The 21,944-nt window shown below is 36.3% G+C and overlaps 1 protein-coding gene across 10 annotated transcripts in view; it reads left to right on the top strand.

Annotated features, from left to right (window-relative positions):
- The first annotated feature begins 3,846 nt into the window (after positions 1-3,846).
- The window catches only part of LOC111073210 (piezo-type mechanosensitive ion channel component), a 164,414-nt gene continuing 146,316 nt past the window's right edge, over positions 3,847-21,944 (top strand). For 2 of the 10 annotated variants that reach the window (XM_041595321.1, XM_041595320.1), the window contains exons 1-6: positions 10,211-10,350; positions 10,403-10,664; positions 10,717-10,940; positions 10,999-11,125; positions 11,185-11,304; positions 11,356-11,722. In XM_041595321.1, coding sequence (XP_041451255.1) covers positions 10,290-10,350; positions 10,403-10,664; positions 10,717-10,940; positions 10,999-11,125; positions 11,185-11,304; positions 11,356-11,722 — 1,161 coding nt within the window. In that variant the 5' untranslated portion in view covers positions 10,211-10,289. Of the gene's footprint in view, positions 4,142-10,210; positions 10,351-10,402; positions 10,665-10,716; positions 10,941-10,998; positions 11,126-11,184; positions 11,305-11,355; positions 11,723-21,944 lie in introns of those variants that run through there. The other 8 variants (XM_041595316.1, XM_022365419.2, XM_041595298.1 and 5 more) reach the window with 6 other exon arrangements.

Genomic DNA, 21,944 nt, shown 5'->3' with positions numbered 1-21,944 from the left:
TTCTGGACTATAGTGCAGTGTAACAATATTTTTCGTTTACAAATTATAAGCGGTGAGTCACAAAACTTTAATAGTTTTTGTCTAGCCTTATTTAATTTATAATGTTTTTTTTTAGATCGCTAAGGCTAAACGCCATACAGACAGTGGCGATACACTGTGTAATGTACCAAACACCTCTATGCATATAACACAGTGCAGACCGTAGCGTAAGGCCGGTCTTAACGTTGGCCGTTCCCTGAGTATCCTGTTGGCAGTGATTAAGGTCGATGGAACACAGCTAGCGAAACAACCTGTGAGGGGGTTCTTGACCCATTCCATCTCCAACATCAGGGCACACATTAAAAAAAAGGTTCTTGCCTTAATGTTTGCTTCCATCTATCCACGCAATGCAAAGGAAAATTCGACTCAAAACTAATGCCATAATGATTAACTTTGAGCCAGACCCATCCAAAGAGATGTATGGATTAGTGAGTCCTCTTGATGGTATGCAGTAACGCGTCTCAACCCTTCCGACCATTGAGCTCTTCTGCGCGCAATAAATATCTGAAAAACTCCCAAAAACTCTCTTCTTCTTCACATTACTTCAAGGAAATATCAATTATTTTATTTACTCCATAAATTTTAACAAAACTTAAAATCTTGAAACCATAATATTTAATATTCATAACTCAAATAACAAGCCACCGCCAACTTAATTAATTAAAAATAATATTCTTTTTCTTCGTTAGTAACTAGATATTTATACCCTAACTTGATTATATATCTTCAAACACTTTATTTTAGCAATTTCTATTCCTAATAAATTTGAATCTCTTGGGTTTTTCATGTTCAAATTCACTTTCACATATACAAACGGCTGAAAAGAAATTTTAATTAAATAATACCATAAAATAGTTTTATTGGTTTAACTTAAAATAATATGTTGTGTTGATAACATGTCGTATTAAGTCTCGCTTCACTTTTACATTTTCACTTTTTCCTCACTCACTTTGCATGTTTAGTTACTTTACACTTGTACTTTTTGCCCGGTTGTGCATGTGCTTGTTATCTTCAACATGCATATTCCTTTACATGTTTTCTTTTCGATGTAACTGTGATTTTTTTAAAACCCAAATTTTCACTGTATTCACTAATCGCTGCTGCTTCGCTTTCTTCTCCTTGTCTGTAGTAATGCCGTTTTCAAAAGGTTCTGCTCCGGTCGTTAACCCTGCTCACCCGCTAATGACAATCGAACAGACTCAGATTGCACATATGTAGCGTTGCTGCGGCTGCTGGTCTGCCAAAGAAAGTTTCACCGGGGAACTCAGACCTTTCCACGGGTTCTTCTGCCCCTGACTCGACCGTGACCTTGTCTCTGAGGAGAGAAAATTTTTTTGGACTATAAAATCCCTTTTTTCTCACCTTTTTTTTCAGAACCATCGCTGGTATAATCAAATAGTAACAGAAAACTCGCTGGGCCCGTCAAGAACCTATTCTCGCTCCACCAAAACGATCGAGTTTACGAGATTTCTGCACAACTCCTAATGTAATGGGTTTAAATTCCCCGCCAAATCGATAACAAATAATACGAATTCTAAGAACAAAAATATAATCAATTTTATTTCTGTTTTTCTAAGAACCATGCACAGAACAACTGGCCCGCAATGGCTGTCTGTTTTTTTTTAAGCGATCCTATACAAAGTCCAACACTCTCAGACTTGCAGCCATGATGAATTCTTATTTTTACGTGTCTCTTCTTATGTGAAATGAATTTTCATTGTTATATTTTCGACCTGTTGATATAAAAAGCTTTTAAGCGGTGGAAGCAAAACTAGCCTTTGTTCACAATGAACAAATTTATGAAATAATCGTAGGAGTGTGCAATGCACCAAAGCTAATGTGAGCTGTACGACCATCCAAAAAAAATTCAAATTTTCTTACGAAAACAACATACATAAAGAGTATCCACAGTCACATTAAGGATCAGCAAAAAATGCCCCAGGAAAGAAGATATATGACTCTTCGGAGAACCACAAAGTTGTTCCTGAATGGTAATCAAAAAGGTAATAATAAATTAGGAGGTATCAAAATACGATATCTGGTATGGTTTTGGGAACCATATTCGCCTGATAAAAGACTAATTTGTTCATGTATTTCAAAATAATGTATTTTCCGCTGAATGAAGCGGATCTGAATCCATTGGACTTCTTCATATGAGGTTTAATGCTGGGATAATTCAAAAGCCTAAAAACATGAGCTGGAGGAATTAAGCCACCAATTGCAGAACGGTGGAAACGAAATTCCCAATGAGGTCTGCCGTGCCGCTTTCATTTATCTTCTATAGCGCCTAAGACTATCAGTAAATCCTAATAGGGAAAGATTACAGAATTTTGTGCTAAGAAAAAAAAACATACTTATAGTTTTCGCAATAGTTTTTGATTTGAAAAGTTTACGGATCACCTTGTATGGGTTCATCAGTATTGAGTTCAAACGCCTGTAAAATCTTTAAAACTGAGTCAATCAATGTGATTGTTTTTTAAATATATTCTTTAATTATATAGAAATTAAACACATCAATAATTTTAGAATACTTTATTTTGCGATTTTTCCAATCTGGTTTTTAATTTCGCTATATCTCTCTCCCTTTTCTCACACCAATACGCCATTCAAGCTCGTTCTAGCCTTCCGTCAGAGGACACACACTGCACGAGGCAAAGAGAGAGAGAGCAAATGATCAGCACTGCAGCGCTGGAAGGGCATAGCCACTGCAAATTAATTTCTACATTCTGGCTAAATTAATGATATGATCTGAATCTGATCGGCAATCTGGTAGATATCGTCATTTTTTACGAACTGCTTTTGCGGTTTTCCCGTATCTTTAAAATTGTGGATGCTATCAAAAAAATGAAATACCATGAAAATCGGTACATCTCTTCTAAAATCGCGATTTACCGAGCCGTCGTCGCTTTTTCCATAGTTTTTTTTGGGCCAAATCGGCCCAGCCGCTCTCGAGTTATAAGCGGTTTATATATATTTACTAGGGGGCAAGCCCCCAAAACACCCACCAAGTCATCCATATAATTTTATAGATCTTTATTAAAAGGTTATTTTTCTTTTGTATTTGTATCATTTCATTCATATCAATAAAAACGAGAAGGAACGTGTCAGTCACTTCTAAAGACGCGACTCTACTTATACCCGTACTCAGTCAGTATTTACATTTTTGAGTATACGATTTTTTAGAATTTTAGAATTAAAAAAAAAAATTTTACATTTTAAATTTTTTTGCTACATATGTTATCTACATCTACATATATTATGTATATTCTACATCTAACATGTAGATTAAACATGTACCATTTCGTCGTTCTGGCTATAATTATGATCCGATCTGATTCAGATTCAGCAGTCTGGTAGATATGGGCATTCTCTACGATACTGCGTTTTTAGTTTTATCGTATCTTAAAAAATGTGCCTGCCACAGATTTTCGTTCTTTGTGGGGGCGGAAGGGGGCGGGGCGAAATTTTGAAATACACTTGTAGCAGTGGGATATCACTTGAGTCTGGAAACCAAATTTGGTTGCCCTAGCTCTTATAGTCTCTGAGATCTAGGCGCTCAACAAGACAGACAGACGGACAGACAGACATGGCTATATCGACTCGGCTATTGATGCTGATCAAGAATATATATACTTTATGGGGTCGAAAATGTTTCCTTCTCTGCGTTACACACATCCACTTTTACCACAAATCTAATATACCCCTTAACTCTTTTTTGAGTACGGGTATAAAAACATAATCTCGTATTATTTTGAGTTAATCTAAAAGCATTCACAGCCGCATTTTGAATTTGAAACACAGCAATACAACAATTAGAAATTAAATAAATTCCCAAACAAACAAAGAAAGATGTTAAATCGAGATTATATCACGATCTAAGGAACCATAACTGATATAATGAGCCTTTTGTTGTTTTACTTTTAATTCGTGTATACTTAGACATGCATGGCTTAATCTTTGAGACAAGCATATAACTACTGGCAGGATCAACCAGAAGAATACTACATAATCCAAAAACACTAAAATCGAAATTGAAAGGATATTGGTGGAAATATGGTTCTAATATACGATGTCGCCTTTATGTTACATGAACTTTTCGACGGTGAGTTGCACCATGTTTTACTTTAACACAATTTAAAACAAAATACACTGACAACTAAATCAAAGCAATACTTGATAAAAAAAACACTAAAATCGCGATTAAAAGTTAATGGGTCGTAATATGAAGATCAAAATTACTCTGCGACCTATACACAGACCAACTTAATATACGACAAAAATGGTAATGAAATGGTAATATGAAGATGAAAAATACTTTACGACCTACTCAATATACGACAAAAATTTCATAAAAATCGATTGAGCCGTTTGGGAGGAGTTCAACCACAAATACCGTAACACGAGATTTTTATTTATATAGATCCCAAAACGAATTAGAATAACTACTGTAGTTTATCATTTTACACTTTTAAGACTTTCAACACCAAAAAAATAAATATATAGCAGTTTAATGTCCTATATTTCAACAAATTTACGAAAAATTATTTCATAGCACTAAATTCTATAATATTTTAAAATTTTTAGGCATGTTGTATATTAATAAATACAATGTAGTCTTTCTTGAATTTTTATTTTAATATTTTTACGAGTTTGTAGGGTTTGAGTATCGTGCAACGATCACAAAGAGTTCGGCGTCTTTCGCATCACTGAATATCCAAACGCAGAACCTTTCAGGAGACGATACAATATATTCCCACCCAGTCGCTTGTAAGAAATTCATTTTGTGATCTCAGCAGGGTTTTACTTTTCAGTTGAACGATTACGTAAGTTTGATCCTAATAAAAAATTAAATTATATTATAAAAGAGGTTTGAAAATTAAAGTGGGCAGAAAGAGCAATCAGCAGCATAAGTAATCATCCCTTTTAAGAAGTGAACAATAAGATGCAATAAATATGTGGAATTGAAGGCATAATCTGCGACAATAAGGGTGAATTATTATTTTCTTGTGTGTTTTTGAACTCAAAATCCTTTAAAGCAGATCTGAATTCTTAGTGAAGAAGCATTTTCCATTTACCATTTTTTTATTTCCATTTGGCAAGCCCAAAAGCCCTGCATAGACTATGTGCGAAATACCCCGACTTTTAACTTAAACGGGACACCCCTTAATTTTGTTATCTTGGGTTTAATAGTAACATAAAAGTTTTAATTATACCCGTACTCAAAAAAGAGTTAAGGGGTATATTAGATTTGTGGTAAAAGTGGATGTGTGTAACGCAGAGAAGGAAACGTTTCCGACCCCATAAAGTATATATATTCTTGATCAGCATCAATAGCCGATATAGCCATGTCTGTCTGTCCGTCTGTCCGTCTCGATGAGCGCCTGGATCTCAGAGAGAGCTAGCGAAACCAAATTTGGTTTCCAGACTTATGTGATATCACACTGCTACAAGTGCATTTCAGAATTTCGCCTCGCCCCCTTCCGCCCCCACAAAGGACGAAAATCTGTGGCAGGCACATTTTTAAAGATGCGATAAAACTAAAAACGCAGTATCGTAGAGAATGCCCATATCTACCAGATTGCCAAATCTGAATTAGATCGGATCATAATTATAGCCAGAATGACGAAATTAATTTTCAGTTGCTTCCCCTGCCCCCTCCTGCCAACGACAACGCAACTCATTTTCCTTCTCGCTCGCACACTCTGCCGCGTTCAGTGCGCGAGCAACCCCTAGCGGAAAAGATGTAGAATATGAGTAGTACATCTATAATCTACATGTTAGATGTAAAATATACATTGTAGATGTAGATAACAGATGTAGCTAAAATATGTAAAATGTAAAATTTTTTTTTTAATTCTAAAATTCTAAAAAATCATATGCTCAAAAATGTAAATACTGACTGAGTACGGGTATAAGTAGAGTCGCGTCTTTAGAAGCGACTCACACGTTCCTTCTCGTTTTTATTTTTATTTGATACCATTAATATCGTCATTAATCAGTAAAACCCCTGCACAAATTTTTGTGACCAAGGTAACTTAATATATCAACCTCAGCTGAACTTCCAGATTTTCACCAGTTTTTTAATAGTACCTAAAAAAAAAATAAAAATACCTTATTAATAAGTTTCTAGGATTCAATATTATTTGAAAAAAACCGACGAATTCAATTTTGTTTAATGTATATTTAACCAAAAAAGTGTATTTTCCCCCCAAACATTAAACTAAAAATTTGGAGAAAAATTGTATATTTTTATTTACTAAAAAAAACCGAATGAGGGGTATCCGCTTGAAAAAAAATTGTTTGATCAAATTTTGGCCCAGCCTAATATATGCACATAAATAAATTATTGATCAGGATAACGATCTGAGTCGAAATAAACTAAGCGTCTGTCTACTTTTCTTCTATGCAAATTTCTACGTCAGTTTCGGAATAACCTGACTGAAAACGGATCCTGATTGCAGCTAGTATGGTAACCCGCTGACATCATTGACCGATTGACCGAAAGTAAAGTCTTTGCATGTCAAGCGAGAATCAAAATCTGACCTCTAAATGCAATAGCAACTAGTGAACGATGACCAGGCAAAATAGATAAAAAATGGCAAGTAGACTAAATTTGTGCTTAAAGCATACATAGCTCACAAATAACTGTCAACACTTTTTTCCATTGCGGTCTGGTCTTTGAAAAAACAGAAAAACACCACGGACACTCACTCCCGCTCTGAGCAGAACACTTTTGGTCTCTTCGCTTGTGTTATCTGTTTCGTGTCTTCGGGTTGAGCCGAGGTACAATAACAACTTAAAGAGGCACATTTGATCAAGCGCTCGCAGAATAATAGCCTTTTTACACTGGGCGCGTCTGCTATCGATATCGGAATAGACGCAATGAAGCAGAAAAGGCGTTTACATTGGCAGACGCGCGTCTTGAATTTTGTTTTGGGTGCTTGATGACAAGGAAAGTAAACAAATTTTGAGAAATCAACAGAATTATGCAAGACGACAAGAAAATGGACGAAAGAGAATTGATTCTTATATTTATTTATTATTTTCAGACATTTCTTTGTAGAGCTTGTGGGAGTTCTTCTTAAAATTATGAAAACCATCGAAGTTCGTCTCCAGCAGTGTCATAATGGCATCAGGGGATCACAAAAATGTCCTATGATAATAATACAATCAGTTTCAAGTATTTTATTTCATGATTTTATGTATATTTTCACCTTTTTGCACAACCATTCATTTTAGCGCCAAAATTTGATATTTTAACTACAAGTTTTTGTTGTTCTTAGAGGTGATAGTTGCGCTGATAGGCAGAAAAGTGCAAAAATGTGCAGTTAAGCGCAAAAGCAATCGAATATATCGAATAGACGCACATGAATCAGAGACCGACGCAAATTTTTGTCACCACTAGGGCCATATGCTTAACCTATGTAAAAAAAACTGCGTCTTCGCCAAGACGCAAAGAAGCATGACGCAGTCCCAATGTAAACAGCCTATAAGTGTCTGTAGATGAGCAGAGCAGAAAAAGTGTCTGTGAAAAGTGTTTTAGTTTAGTTCGTTTTTATGCCCCAATAATATCTGGGAAATCAATAATGCATATTATTGTGTAGGTACATATGAATATAGGTAAATTTTGTATTAAACAGAGTTAAGCTTAACCACCAACAAGGAATTCAGATTTTCCGCAGTTAGAGAGCAAAAGACACTTTTTCGTTCGCTCGTGGCGTCGTTGCTCAGTGAAAAACAGTAAAAAAAAGCAGAATTGCAAAATCGGGTATTTGCTTGAGCGAAGAGCGAAATGAGCAAAGACAGATCTGATCTAATTCTGATTCTACATCTAACATGTAGATTCTACATGTATCATTTAGATTCTACATCTTCTCCTCTAGCGGGCACTCGCGCACTGAACGAGACAGAGTGTGCGAGCAAGAAAGAGAATGAGTAGCGGGTCTCTTGCGGTAGGAGGCGGGGGAAGCAACTGAAAATTCTGGCTATAACTATGATCCGATTAAGATTCGACAATCTGGTAGATATGGTCATTCTCATTTAGTTTTTGCGTATCTTTAAAATTGTGCCTGCCACAGATTTTCGTCCTTTGCGGGGGCGGAAGGGGGCGGAGCGAAATTTTGAAATACACTTGTAGCAGTGTGATATCACATGAGTCCGGAAACCAAATTTGGTTGCCCTAGCTCTTATAGTATCTGAGACCTAGGCGCTCAACAAGATGGACAGACAGACAGACAGACAGACGGACATGGCTATATCGACTCGGCTTTTGATGTTGATTAAGAATGTATATACTTTGTGTGGTCGGAAACGTTTCCTTCTCTGCGTTGCACCCATCCACTTTTACCACAAATCTAATATACCCCTTAATTCTTTTTGAGTACGGGTATAAAAAATTAAAAGCCAATTGTTTGGATATGATAGAATTAGTAAGACTGTGAAATGAGCTCTATTCGAATCAATCTTGGAAGATTTCAACCTTAATCTTTAGTTCGAAAATGCTAAGAAAAATTAAATAGCTCGGAATTCTGTGGCACTGCTGAAATTTTTACACGGATTCCTTTATCGCCCGCGATTTCTGTGGCAAATTTAAGAAATTTACAAATTTAACAATGCTATCAACATTTAAAATATTCCATTCTAATTTTTTGTCTTTATTTTACTTACTGTCCCAGCTATTTCCGTTGAGCAACCTGACGTATTCATTATTATCTATTGTTACCCTGCCAAAAAAGTCTTATCTTTTGCAAGATCGGGCACATTGCTAGGAAGTGCTCTGTGTCTTCTGGCTCTCGTGTGTTGCATAAGGTACACAAAGAGTCCTCATTTTCTTACTGGGGCCTGTAGTTTAGTTTCACCATTTCTACTCTTGCCTTGAAAATATACGGAATCCTTTCGGTTCCCAATACATCTTGAAAGTAGTTGCAGTCCGCTAGGGCCTACTCAATGCCATATTATAGCCCAGCAGATAGGCTTTAATTTGGCCTTGAGTAAGGTTTCTCCAACGGCTTTGCCGCGCTTCGTTTTCTCGTTTGCTTCATTCCGCGATTACAATAGCTTGAATGAGGAAGGCTTGTTGTCTTTCCCACTCTACCGGGCGCTCCACTGCGCATTCAACGTTTTGTTCTTCAGCCAGGCTTAAGCACTTTTGGCAGCATTGAGATCTGTTTTCAAGGAGGTAATTTGAAAGTATATTTGGGTACCTGTGTGCGGGCATTTCCCACGCTTTTTTTACATATTAAAATGTACTCGGAGTGAAATGGCGGCTCTTTACCACCTTCTCTGATGCATCGCACTGATGCAGCTCTGATGCATCGCACCCTCATACTTTCGCGGAGTGGCATGTAGTTAAAGTGTATACTTCTATGGACATTTATTCCTTCGTCCGATTTTATGTGCACTCCTATGGGTATCGCACTGAAACAATTTTTAAGGAGAGTCGTAGGTCTAGTTACTAGTACTCTAAGAACTACTCAAACCTTTAAGACTTAATATTGTATATTATCTCTAAACTCATAAAATAAAACAAATAATTCTTATGGCACACCCACTTAAATCAAAATTCGGCATACAAATTTTAAAGATTCGGGAGACAAAAAATTAAGTATAATTAGTCCGATCATTAACATAAGCCAAAATGAAGAAAACAATTAATTTACCGTGGCTAACTCCCTTAATTCACGCTCGGGGCTCTTCCCTTTATTTTTTTCGTCCATTGTGTCGCCCCTGGCGGAGTGAGGGAAATACAACGACTAGATGATACCACTTTGGTGGAAAAAGAGAGAGAAAGAGACTTAACCACTTAACAAACTGGAAACAGCTAAAATATTGAAAATGAATTATAAATTATAAGATATATAGAAATTGAGTAGTGGGTTTTTGACGTACAATTTAAATTATGATTTAAAGAAAACCATTGTATTATTGAATAAATTCAACTCAGTTATCACCACTACTCATGAGTATGCAAAGCATGATACATAAAAATACCAGCCATCACTATTAACAACCTCCCGCGCTCTCACTTCCAGGGATGATGATGATAAACTTATTTTCACACTTCAGAATGCACAGTGTGCAATGCAGACTCACAAAATAGTTGCTATACCTTGTATCCTTCTACCAAAAGATTAAATTCGATATTTTCTTTATTTCGTAATATAATAAATTAAAGAAGACTATTCAAAAACTGTCAATCCATTTGATTTTTATTTAATTCTGCTCTAGAATAATTTTACTAAGTCTAGAAAATGGCGGAATTTGTATTAATTATTTTAGTACGTATTTTGTTACCGGGGACTTTAATCATTGGTAAGTTAAATAAGTGTATAATGGAATTAAATTTAACCCTTCCAAACAATAGTATCACTCGTTCGCCCAATTGGTTTGTCATTTGTCTACCTCCTTATGTTCTTTATATCACCTTGGCTATTACAAACCAAGAGTCGTACTCAACGTACAATGTTACATGCGTACTTAATAAGTCTGTGCGTTTTAAGTATTATATTTACAATTGGCCATATTATAATTAATTTGATCAATGTATTTAATTTTCATTTGGAATTTAACACAGAAGAAGTTTTTATTTTACGCCAAGTTGGCTTAATCTATTTTAAAGGGCTGCGGTAAGATTGTTTCAACATTTTGTTCATATTAATGCTTAATGGTACCCCATAGACTTGGCACCGTTATACACTGGATACTTCCAGACATTTTTATGTTTTTAGGTACTTTGGCTTTACTTATTTATGCAAAAATATCTGCCAAGAAACAGAGAATGAATTTTCAATTTGAAGAAGATGAAATTTTTCGAAAGAATGGGGAAAACAACGGTAGTTTGAAAATGGCCGAAATGAATCGGCTTTTAATCATTGTTTATATTCGATCCATTCTTAAAACATGTAAACATACTTATACTCTTTCATCGGCATACAGATAATAATATGTGTTCATTGACAGCTCCAATTTTTTCTCTCATTGTACTTTACTTTGCTGCTACTTTAAGACCATCCCTACCCGGAGGCCTTTATTTTCTGATGTTCATTATAGCTGGAACCTATTGGGCGCTTTACCGTCAATTGCACCGGTACATTTATATATAAATATTTTGCTTGTCAATGTATATTTTGACTATTTACTCTTTAGCGGGATGCATTACCCTCTTATATTTATGGTCATTGCGCTGTCACTTCATATAACATTTATTCTGGTATGTCAATTGCCAGTAGTGCAAAAAGCAATCAACACCGAAACAATTTGGTCCCGGTAAGCATTATAAGGAGAAAGATGAGCATAATTTTAATTTAAAGCCATTAGCATTATGGGAATGGAGATTTTACTTCGTCTTTCTGAGCATAACAATAATGGAAAAATAATCGAACTAAATCAGGAACTAAATGTAGATTCATATCTCAGCCCAGTAGCTTTAATGCTAGCCTATTTTGTAACAACACTCAGCCTTATTCACCGTGCACAATATGAGCTTACTTTTAACAGTATACGGATGAACCTAGGACCGAAGCCCAATGATATACCATCTCAAAACCGAAGCGGGCATGGAAATAATGAATTAATATCGCCAAACTCGCAACCATCAATGCTGGAACAATTTTTTTATATGCTTTTTGATATCACGTCCGTTATTTATAAGAATAGCTACATTTTGCTTAACACAATTATGATGGTAAGTATTAAATAGAAAATTTATATGTACATTAGGTCGGGTCAATTTGTATGGGACAAAAAAAATGTGATAAGCGTTCACCAGAATCGGAATCTACAAAGATTTCTAAGAATCTTTCACCAAGAAACTATCAGGGCTGCCACAGAAATCTCTAGAGATTCAAAAAAATGTTTTCTGAAAACAAAGACCAGTTTATTTTATTGTTTTTCATAAGGGATCTGAGAAGGATAGTTTTGTATAAATTTACCCAAGACAACTTTTGCATTTGGCCATAATCGCTCATAATCTTTGAGCAATTTCTGAACAACATAAGTTAAATGTTTTTTTAATTTTTTGTACCCGTACTCAAAAAGAGTTAAGGGGTATATTAGATTTGTGGTAAAAGTGGATGTGTGCAACGCAGAGAAGGAAACGTTTCCGACGCCACAAAGTATATATATTCTTGATCAGCATCAATAGCCGAGTCGATATTGCTATGTCCGTCTGTCCGTCTTGATGAGCGTCTAGATATCAGAGACTATAATAGCTAGAACAACCAAATTTTGGTTCTAGATTCATGTGATATCACACTGCTACAAGTGTATATCGAAATTTCGCCCCGCCCCTTCCGCCAACACAAAGAACGAAAATCTGTGGCAGGCACAATTTTAAAGATACGATAAAACTAAGAACGCAGTATCGTAGAGAATGACAATATCTACCAGATTGTCGAATCTGAATCAGATCGCATCATAATTAACGCAAGAATTTTCAGTTGCTTCCCCCGCCTCCTACCGCAAGAGACCCGCTAGTCATTCTCCTTCTCGCTCGCACACTCAATCTAAATGGTACATGTAGAATCTACATTGTAGATGTATATAACAGATGTAGCAAAAAAATTTCAAATTTGTTAAATTTCTACATAAATTATTAGATAAAAAATGTATATACTGTCTGAGTACGGGTATAAAAGTAGAGTCGCGTCCCCTTCTCGTTTTTTTTACGGTTTCCGTGACTAGCCTAGCAAACTTCAATTCTGTAGCCCTGGCCTCGTTTTTGTTCTCGGCCAATTTCCTTTTGATTCCTTGTTTTCAGTCCTTCCAGATCTGAATGTGGATATGTACATAACTAAAGTATTCTAAAGTATTCATTCTTCCTCCGACTTGCATGGCGGCCCAGAGGCATTTAGCTCCTTCCAAGCAGCCGCCACTGCCACTCTATCGCCACGAGTGCCCTTAGCAATGTCCTCATTGTTTTGCATGAATTTAAGGAATATTTCGTCATGCTCTGGTGTTCTGTGCTTTCCCCTTTAATTTATAATCAATTAGAAATCCAAAAACCACAAAATTGTACTTACATTTTCGTTTTATCTTCAGTTGACCTATTTTTCTTTTAAGCCTAGTACTCAGATCCAAAAAAACACCTCGCGAACAGAATCAGGGTTGATTTTCGTATGAAACCGATAAGAAATTTTTCCGGAAAAAACTTTTTTCTAGGCTCTGTACGGAAGGCAGTACCACTAACCATACAGTAATATAGATGTGCCAGTTCATACATCGAAAGGGGCGCAAGCTGAGTGTTCTGTCCCGGCTCCCAGCGCTTCGGCTCTGTGAGGCGCTTCGGCTCTGTGAGGCTGGGAGGAAAAAAAAGAAAAAAAGGGGGCACACAGACCACGCGGAGCCAGGCCATTCGGGTCGGGAGCTGGGCCGTTCGGCAGCATGTATGACTCATGTCGGGAAGCGAAACCAGCAAGCTGTAGAACTCGCTGCCCAAATGTATTCCTGGTGTAAACAGACACGACAAAATTTTGTATCAATTCTTATTTTCCGAAACCGTTTTGAGTTGGTTTTGAGTTTCGTTTCCAGGTTACGTAAATGTGTGTGTGCCATGTATTCACACATACTGTGCTTGTGTGTGGGCTCTACAATTGTTGGCCGCTTGAATTGGTTTTTCGTTTTGTTTTGAGGGCTGATGTGATGTAGCGACCTATTCAGGGCCGGATCAACCCTTAACCGGGCCCTGGGCAACCATCAATCTGGGGCCCTCCTTTATTTTGTATTTTTCTCAGTGGCTATTATATTTTGTATTCATTATTTGGAGTTTTGTTTTTTCAAGAAAATTTTTCTGTTATTTCTAGGAGGGCCCTAGGCAACTGCTAATCCGGCCCTGGACCTATTCCCGTCGTAAGACTTCATATTTTCTTGGTGTGTTCTGTCACTCGACTCGACGCTGGTCGGGACAGAACACTCAGCTTGCGCCCCTTTCGATGTATGAACTGGCACATCTATATTACTGTATGGTTAGTGACATAACTTAAGTATCTTATATCTGGTTGCAAAGAAAAAATAGACAAAAAATACTTTTTACCAAAAATTCAACCCCTTTTCGTTTGCTTTGTTTCCAATTGACAGTTGGGCCCGCAGCAATCCAAAAAGTATTTTTTGTCTATTTCTTCACTTTTGAGGTTTGGTTAACGAATTTTAGCTCCACCGTTTATTCATAGATTTCAATGAACAATACCTTAAACGACGCCTAATCTAAAACTAAAAATGTTGGCCAAGAATTATTTTTCATTCAACTTTTCCCGAGTTTTTAAAGTCTAAATTTCGAAAAAAAAAATACCGCAAAAAATGATGAAATTTGAATTTGAAAGCTTAATATCTTCCAGGCGTTAAGCTGCAGATACAAAGTGTCTGGGTACGATTTATAGTTGCATTTGGGTACGATTTATAGTTGCATTTGTCAGCTTTTTAGAACTGCAAAATTCTATGCAACCAGATATAAGATACTTAAGTTATGTGAAAAAAAGCACTAATTTCATGTAAAATTATTTTTGAGTTGTTTTGGTCAAACGGTTGCAAATTGACCGTTTATACATAGATTCTAATGAGCAATACCTCAAACGACGCCCAATTAAAGCGTCTATCTTAAACCGAAAATGTTGGCGAAGAATTATTTTTCTTTCGACTTTTCCCGAGTTTTTAAAGTCAAAATTTTGAAAAAAAAACCGCAAAAAATGATCAAATTTGAATTTGAAAAATTAATATCTTTCAGGCGTTAAGCTGCAGATACAACCAGATATAAGATACTAAAGTTATGTGAAAAATAGAAGCACTACCTCTAAATAAAACCAAGAAAAAAATACCAGGTTTTAAAAATTCTTTAAAAAAAATGACACCATAAAAAAAACGAGAAGGAACGTGTGAGTCGCTTCTGGGGACGCGACTCTACTTATACCCGTACTCAGTCAGTCTATACATTTTTGAGCTTGTGATTTTTAAGAATTTTAGAAAAAAAAAAATTTTACATTTTACATTTTTTTGCTACATATGATATCTACATCTACATATACAATGTATATTCTACATCTAACATGTAGATTTTACATGTTCCAATTAGATTCTACATCTCCTCCGCTAGGGGTTGCTCGCGCACTGAACGTGGCAGAATGTGCGAGCGAGAAGGAAAATGAGATGCGTTGTCGTTGGCGGGAGGGGGAGGGGAAGCAAATGAAAATTAATTTCTTCATTCTGGCTATAATTATGATCCGATCTGATTCAGATTCGGCAATCTGGTAGATATGGGCATTTTCTACGATACTGCGTTTTTAGTTTTATCGTATCTTTAAAACTGTGCCTGCCACAGATTTTCGTCCTTTGTGTGGGCGGAAGGGGGCGGGGCGAAATTTTGAAATACACTTGTAGCAGTGTGATATCACATGAGTCTGGAAACCAAATTTGGTTTCTCTAGCTCTTATAGTCTCTGAGATCCAGGCGCTCATCAAGACGGACGGACGGACAGACGGACGGACAGACGGACATGGCTATATAGACTCGGCTATTGATGCTGATCAAGAATATATATACTTTATGGGGTCGGAAACGTTTCCTTCTCTGCGTTGCACACATCCACTTTTGCCACAAATCTATTATACCCCTTAACTCTTTTTTGAGTACGGGTATAATAATAAAGTACTACAAAAATTTGTAAGTCCCGAAATCTATCATAAGTCATTTTGGTTCACAGCCTAAATCAAAAGTTCAATTTTGTCGAGTAGTGTAATTTGAGCGACAGAATCATCTTTTCCTTTGAGTTGGTTTTGGAGGTTGACACAGAAGGGCAATTCTACTAGAGATTTGACTAGAGATTTCGTAAAATGGAAATAAAGGGACTAAAACAAGTGAAATCTTCAATTATTCTACTGCAGATATATCCAAACTTTAATAAACTTTCCAAAACTGTAACAATTTCTTTGAGTAAAGTGTGTTTGAGCAGTGAATTTAACCAAATCTCTAGCTATATCTAGCTAGTACTAACAAGAGATTTTAAAACCAACCCAGACAGCACTCTGTGGCACCTAGTAAACCAACTCAGTTAGAACTCATCCCAAAAGCAAACTCTGCAGAATATAGGCCAATATCCATACTCCCGACCCTGTCAAAAGACCTTGGTAGCTAAACAAATAAATTCATTTCTTACAGAGCACACATTACTAAACAACAATCAATCTGGATTCAGAACAAATAGAAGTTGCACAACTGCAATGATAAAAATTGTAGAGGATATCCGTGAAAGAATAGACGACGGAAATGTAACGTTCCTAACTCTTCTTGACTACACTAAAGCTTTTGACTCAGTTGACTATCGCATCCTCATCGCAAAGCTTCGCGAATCCTACAACTTCTCTGACTCTGCAGTACGGTTGCTATCATCATATCTGCTAAATAGGAGCCAGGCTGTTGTTGCTGAAGGGAAAATGTCGTCCTTTGCCTATATCGGCCCGATATTGTTTTGCCAATTTGCCAATAGTATTGTCCGACTGTAAAGTGCACATGTACGCCGATGACGTCCAATTATATGTTAGTCGACCGTTAAATCGAATAGATGAGTGTATAAATGTTACCAATAGAGAGCTTGAAAAAATTAGTGCGTGGGCAACCAAAAATCGTCTATGCCTCAATCCAACGAAGTCAAAATGCTTGATTACACTACTCGACAAAATCGAATTTTTTTTTCCTCAAGGATCCAAACCGACTTTTTCGGTTAAAAAAAAAATATATCATCAAACCATTTCTAAGCCCCAAATCTTTAAGAAAAAGTTGGTTTTGTTCCTTGAGGAAAAATCGTGTCGGGTAGTGTTATATACAAAAACAAGAAAAAAATAAATGAAACTATATTGAGACGTGTAGAAATATCAAACACTCCCACAACTAATTTAGGCTTTATAATAAATAGTACTCTGTCGTGGGATGATCATGTGAGCAAAGCAGTTGGAAAAACATATGGGATTTTAAGGGCACTTAATATTACCAAGGAATTTATACCAGTTAGCATCCGGATTCAGATGGCAAAAGCATACCTAGTACCTGTACTCACTTATGGGATTGAGGCATTTGGAAACTGTGGCTACGAAAACAGGCAAAAGTTGAGCGTGTGCTTTAATAATATAGCTAGATACATATTTAGATTAAGGCGCAGCGACAGAATCTCTGCATTCTCATATACAATTTTCGACATGACTCTTTTCAAATGGATTGACTATAAGATGCTTACGTTCCTACATAAAATAATCCTCACCAGACAACCCCAATATCTGTATGAAAAATTAAGATTTACCAATTCCGCAAGAACGAACAATATTATCACCATACGATATAGAACACTAAACTCAGAGAGACATTTCTTTGTGAATGTTATTCGCATATGGAATCATCTTCCACATCACATGAAAAGAATACGAAACCTTTCACAATTCAAAATACAGTTAGGTGCCCACCTTACACTAGACTAAGATTTAAAAATCAAATTCAATTTAAAAATAAAATAACACGAACATTAGCATAAGAAAACAAATCAATATATGTAACCACTTATTAGTATGTCATATTAAAAGATTCATTTAGATCTAAGTTTAATACCAAACTAATGTGACACCTAGTGACTAGTGCTCTAATTATAAGCCCCTTGCTTGTAGCACTAGGAAATACAATAAACAAACAATACAATACAATACAATAAAATTCGGTCGGATTGACAGTCTATGACATCCCTTTATGTGTATAAAATCAGTTGCTAGCTCCCGCTGAAAAGCATTAAGATTTCAGGCTGCAGTATTTTTTTTAGTATTTTTCTTCATGAAAAATTCTTAGAATTCTTCGTAGATTCCGATTCGGTTGTACGCTTCTTGCGAAAAAAAAATTGACCCGCCCTAATGCACATTCGATCTAGGACGTTGCGTTGCTTGATGTTAAAACATTTGGTTAGGTTAGGTTAGCTTAGGTTAAGGCGGTATCTGGAGAGAGGGAACGAGACCTGCTCAAAGCTCAGTTGGTACTGTTTACCATTTAATGGACCTGTATCGTTGTGATGCGGCATGGGCTTGAGCCCTTTCTAACTGCCTAGACAGTGGTAAGCAACTTATTGATACTTAAGCGGTGTGATGAATGGTTAAGAAGTCTACGGTTTCCGAGGTCCGGGCAGTGGCAGAAGAAGTGTGGAACATCTGCAGAAATCATTGTGAGTGATTGACACTCTGGAGGTGTGAGTGACAATCTGACAGTTGTCAGATGGTCCGGGAGCCTGAAGCAGTGACTTATGTTAAGTTCCGAACGCAGACGGTTTCCATAGTGAGGATTTTTATGGTATTTGTGGTAAAAGTGGATGTTTTCAACGCAGAGAAGGCAACGTTTTCGACCCCATAAAGGATATATATTCTTTATCAGCATCAATAGCCGAGTCGATATACCCATTTCTGTCTTTCCGTCCGTCTTTTTGAGCGCCTAGATCTAGATGTAGATGAAAGATGTAGAAAAAAAATTTAAAATATTTTATAATTCCACATTTATTATAAGCCCATTACAAGCCCGCGTCCACAGAAGCTACTCACAACGTTCATCGTTTACCCTATTCTCTATGCTCAGTTTCCAAGCGAGCATAGTTGCTAAAAGCTAGTGTTTCCCCACGGAGACAATCTCTCTCTGTTTCTCTCTTTGGACAATCCCGCTTAATATTCGACTCATCTCCGCTCTTAACCCATTTCCACCCATTGGTCGAAAAATCGACCAGTGACTTTCGATATTTTTGGACGTTAGCGTAAAACAGATATAACTTAGCTACCTTGAAATGGTGGTTTACACCTTTGTTAACTTCAATCATTTTTTGAGGGGCTATTATATATTTTAAGCCTGCTTCTTAGTGCAGTCGCGCAAATTAACTTTTAAGAAGAAGAAGAAAAAATATTTTTAAATCCTAAAACAAGTATTTGGAATAATCTGAATAAAATATGCTTCAAATATTATATTATATTGGATCTATATTTTACAATAAAAATAGTTACAGCTCGATCAGTGTAGTGTTTTCTGAATTCGCTAATGTTAAAATTTACTGGTGGATTTTTCGGTCATAAACGATATACGAAAATACAAAATGTGCACTTTATTGGTTTTTGAGAGTTAAACGGGGTACGGTTTTTCTTCTCCTCTTTGTTGTTGGAAATTTGTTTCCAAAATGTTTCAAGCAGCTCCGTAGCGATTCAATTAATATTCCAATATATCTTTTAAACACACATTTTATTTTGATGACTTCTCGATTGTAACCGGTAAAATCTCTGGCTGAGCCTCCAAAAATTGTGGCCCCTGTTTTTCCGTAGTTATTAGATGAATCCAGGACCACAGTGTTTATTATATTTAATGATTTATTCATATTATTATTAGGTATTTGCTATGGTTACAATGGGTGTATGTTTCAATCGAGTATATAATATTGGATATAATATTGAACGCTGAGCTTTAACTTTTGCGTATTTGTGAGAGAGACGTTGGCACCGAATTCAAAGTCATCGGTCGTAGAACTTTATTTCCCCCCTCTCCGCACCGATTTCTTCGTTCTACGGATGTTTCTGTTCTCCCTTTCTGTTACGGGCTCTGCTGTTAGCTTAATAGCAATTAATAGCAGTTCATATAAAACATTTTGAAAGCTTAATGGTTTAAACCTTCAGAAAAAATTGAAGTTAAACGACAGCAGCACCACTATTAAGTTCTACTCCAAGAAAAAAAAGGTGTATGCTACTAAATTCTTGTTTTTAATAAAAACTTTTAATATAATAAGTGTGGATTACCAATTTCACAGGGATTTGAAAACAATGCGCACAACGAAAAAAGTACGCCTAGCCCTCGCTTAACACGAACTCTTTTAATACGAACTCGGTCTTACACGGCTATAAACTCGCTCCCTTTTCCTTTTTAAAACTCTCAAAACCTCTTTCTTACACGATTGGAAAGGATCGAAATTAATTTTGTTTGTCAATTATACCTTAGTGTGTTTTTGTACGCATGAGAAGCGAGTAGTAAAAGGGAAAGCTCTCACGGAGCTGTCAGATGTAATAACAGCAGGCAAAAAACTTTAATTTTTATTCCGCAGTGAATCAAAAAAAATTTCTAACTAGTTAACTAAATATATCAACCTCAGCTGAACTTCTAGATTTTCACCAATCATTAATTTTTTAACAAAAACTAAAAAAAAACCTTATTATCAATATGAACTAGTTTCTAAGTTTCAACATTATTTCAAAAACCCGACGAATTCAATTTTTTATACCCGTACTCAAAAAAGAGTTAAGGGGTATATTAGATTTGTGGTAAAAGTGGATGTGTGTAACGCAGAGAAGGAAACGTTTCCGACCCCATAAAGTATATATATTCTTGATCAGCATCAATAGCCGAGTCGATATAGCCATGTCTGTCTGTCCGTCTGTCCGTCTGTCTGTCTGTCTGTCTGTCTGTCTGTCTGTCTCGATGAGCGCCTAGATCTCAGAAACTATAAGAGCTAGGGCAACCAAATTTGGTTTCCAGACTCATGTGATATCCCACTGCTACAAGTGTATTTCAGAATTTCGCCCCACCCCCTTCCGCCCCCACAAAGGACGAAAATCTGTGGCAGGCACAATTTTAAAGATACGATAAAACTAAAAACGCAGTATCGTAGAGAATGACCATATCTACCAGACTGCTGAATCAGATCGGATCATAATTATAGCCAGAATGAAGAAATTAATTTTCAGTTGCTTCCCCTGCCCCCCTCCCGCAAACGACAACGAAACTCATTTTCCATCTCGCTCGCACACTCTGCCGCGTTCAGTGCGCGAGCAACCCCTAGCGGAGGAGATGTAGAATATGAATGGAACATGTACAATCTACATGTTAGATGTATAATAGACATTTTATATGTAGATGTAGATAGCATATGTAGCAAAAAAATGTAAAATGTAAAATTTTTTTTTTTTTTCTAAAATTCTAAAAAATCATAAGCTCAAAAGTGTATGTATATACTGACTGAGTACGGGTATAAGTAGAGTCGTGTCCCCAGAAACGACTCACACGTTCCTTCTCCTTTTAAGCTATATTTGACCAAAAAAGTGTATTTTCCTTTCGTGGTAGCAACCAACAAACATTGAACTTAGGATTTGAAAAAAATTGTACAATTTTATTTACTAACAAAGAACAGAGTAAGGAGGTATCAACATGCAAAAAAAAAAAAAAAAAATGTATACAATTTTGGCTCAGCTTAATGAATAGATATGCCAGTTGTGTTAATATAAAGAGCGTCTTCTGAAAATGTTGCACGTCTAGAAAAAGATCTTTTGTTGTTGAGTGTTGCGAAAAAACTCAAATAAACATGCTCGCAGGCCTTGCTTAAGAAGTCTCATCCGATGCACTGTTGGTAGCTGCGAATTCCAGTTTGTGTAAAGCGCTGTGCATCTAAGATACTATCAATGCTAAATGCCAACGTGGAGTTTGGCAGAAAGACCGTCAAAAATTTTCTGAGCTTGTAGCACTCTTTGTACACAAGGAATTTGTCAAAAATAGCCGCAAAAAGTCAAATCGCAGATATATATCCGTGCTACGAAAAAAGAAATTCTATCCTAGTGGCATGAGTGATATTTAAAAAATAATTATCATAATAAAAAAAATTTTAGAAATAAAAATAGAAAATGTTTAAAGTTAACAAAAAACAATTAAATATAATTAATTTGTTTAATTTTTTTGAGCTGACAAAAAAACCGCGGTAAGATATCTGTTTGAGATGCCAAGCTTTTTTGGCACCTATATATACCCAAAATCAATTAAAGACCTTCGATCTAAAACGTTATAATGTTTATTTATACAGGCGGCTAGCTGAAGCCAACTGCAATGCAAGTGCCGACGTGGCAGGTGCAGAGCGCCCTTTAACAGGGAGAGCGCAGCAG

This window comes from Drosophila obscura, unplaced genomic scaffold (assembly GCF_018151105.1).
Source record: "Drosophila obscura isolate BZ-5 IFL unplaced genomic scaffold, ASM1815110v1 contig_109, whole genome shotgun sequence".
Lineage (NCBI taxonomy): Eukaryota > Metazoa > Arthropoda > Insecta > Diptera > Drosophilidae > Drosophila > Drosophila obscura.
This window is presented reverse-complemented; position numbering and strand designations above follow the sequence as displayed.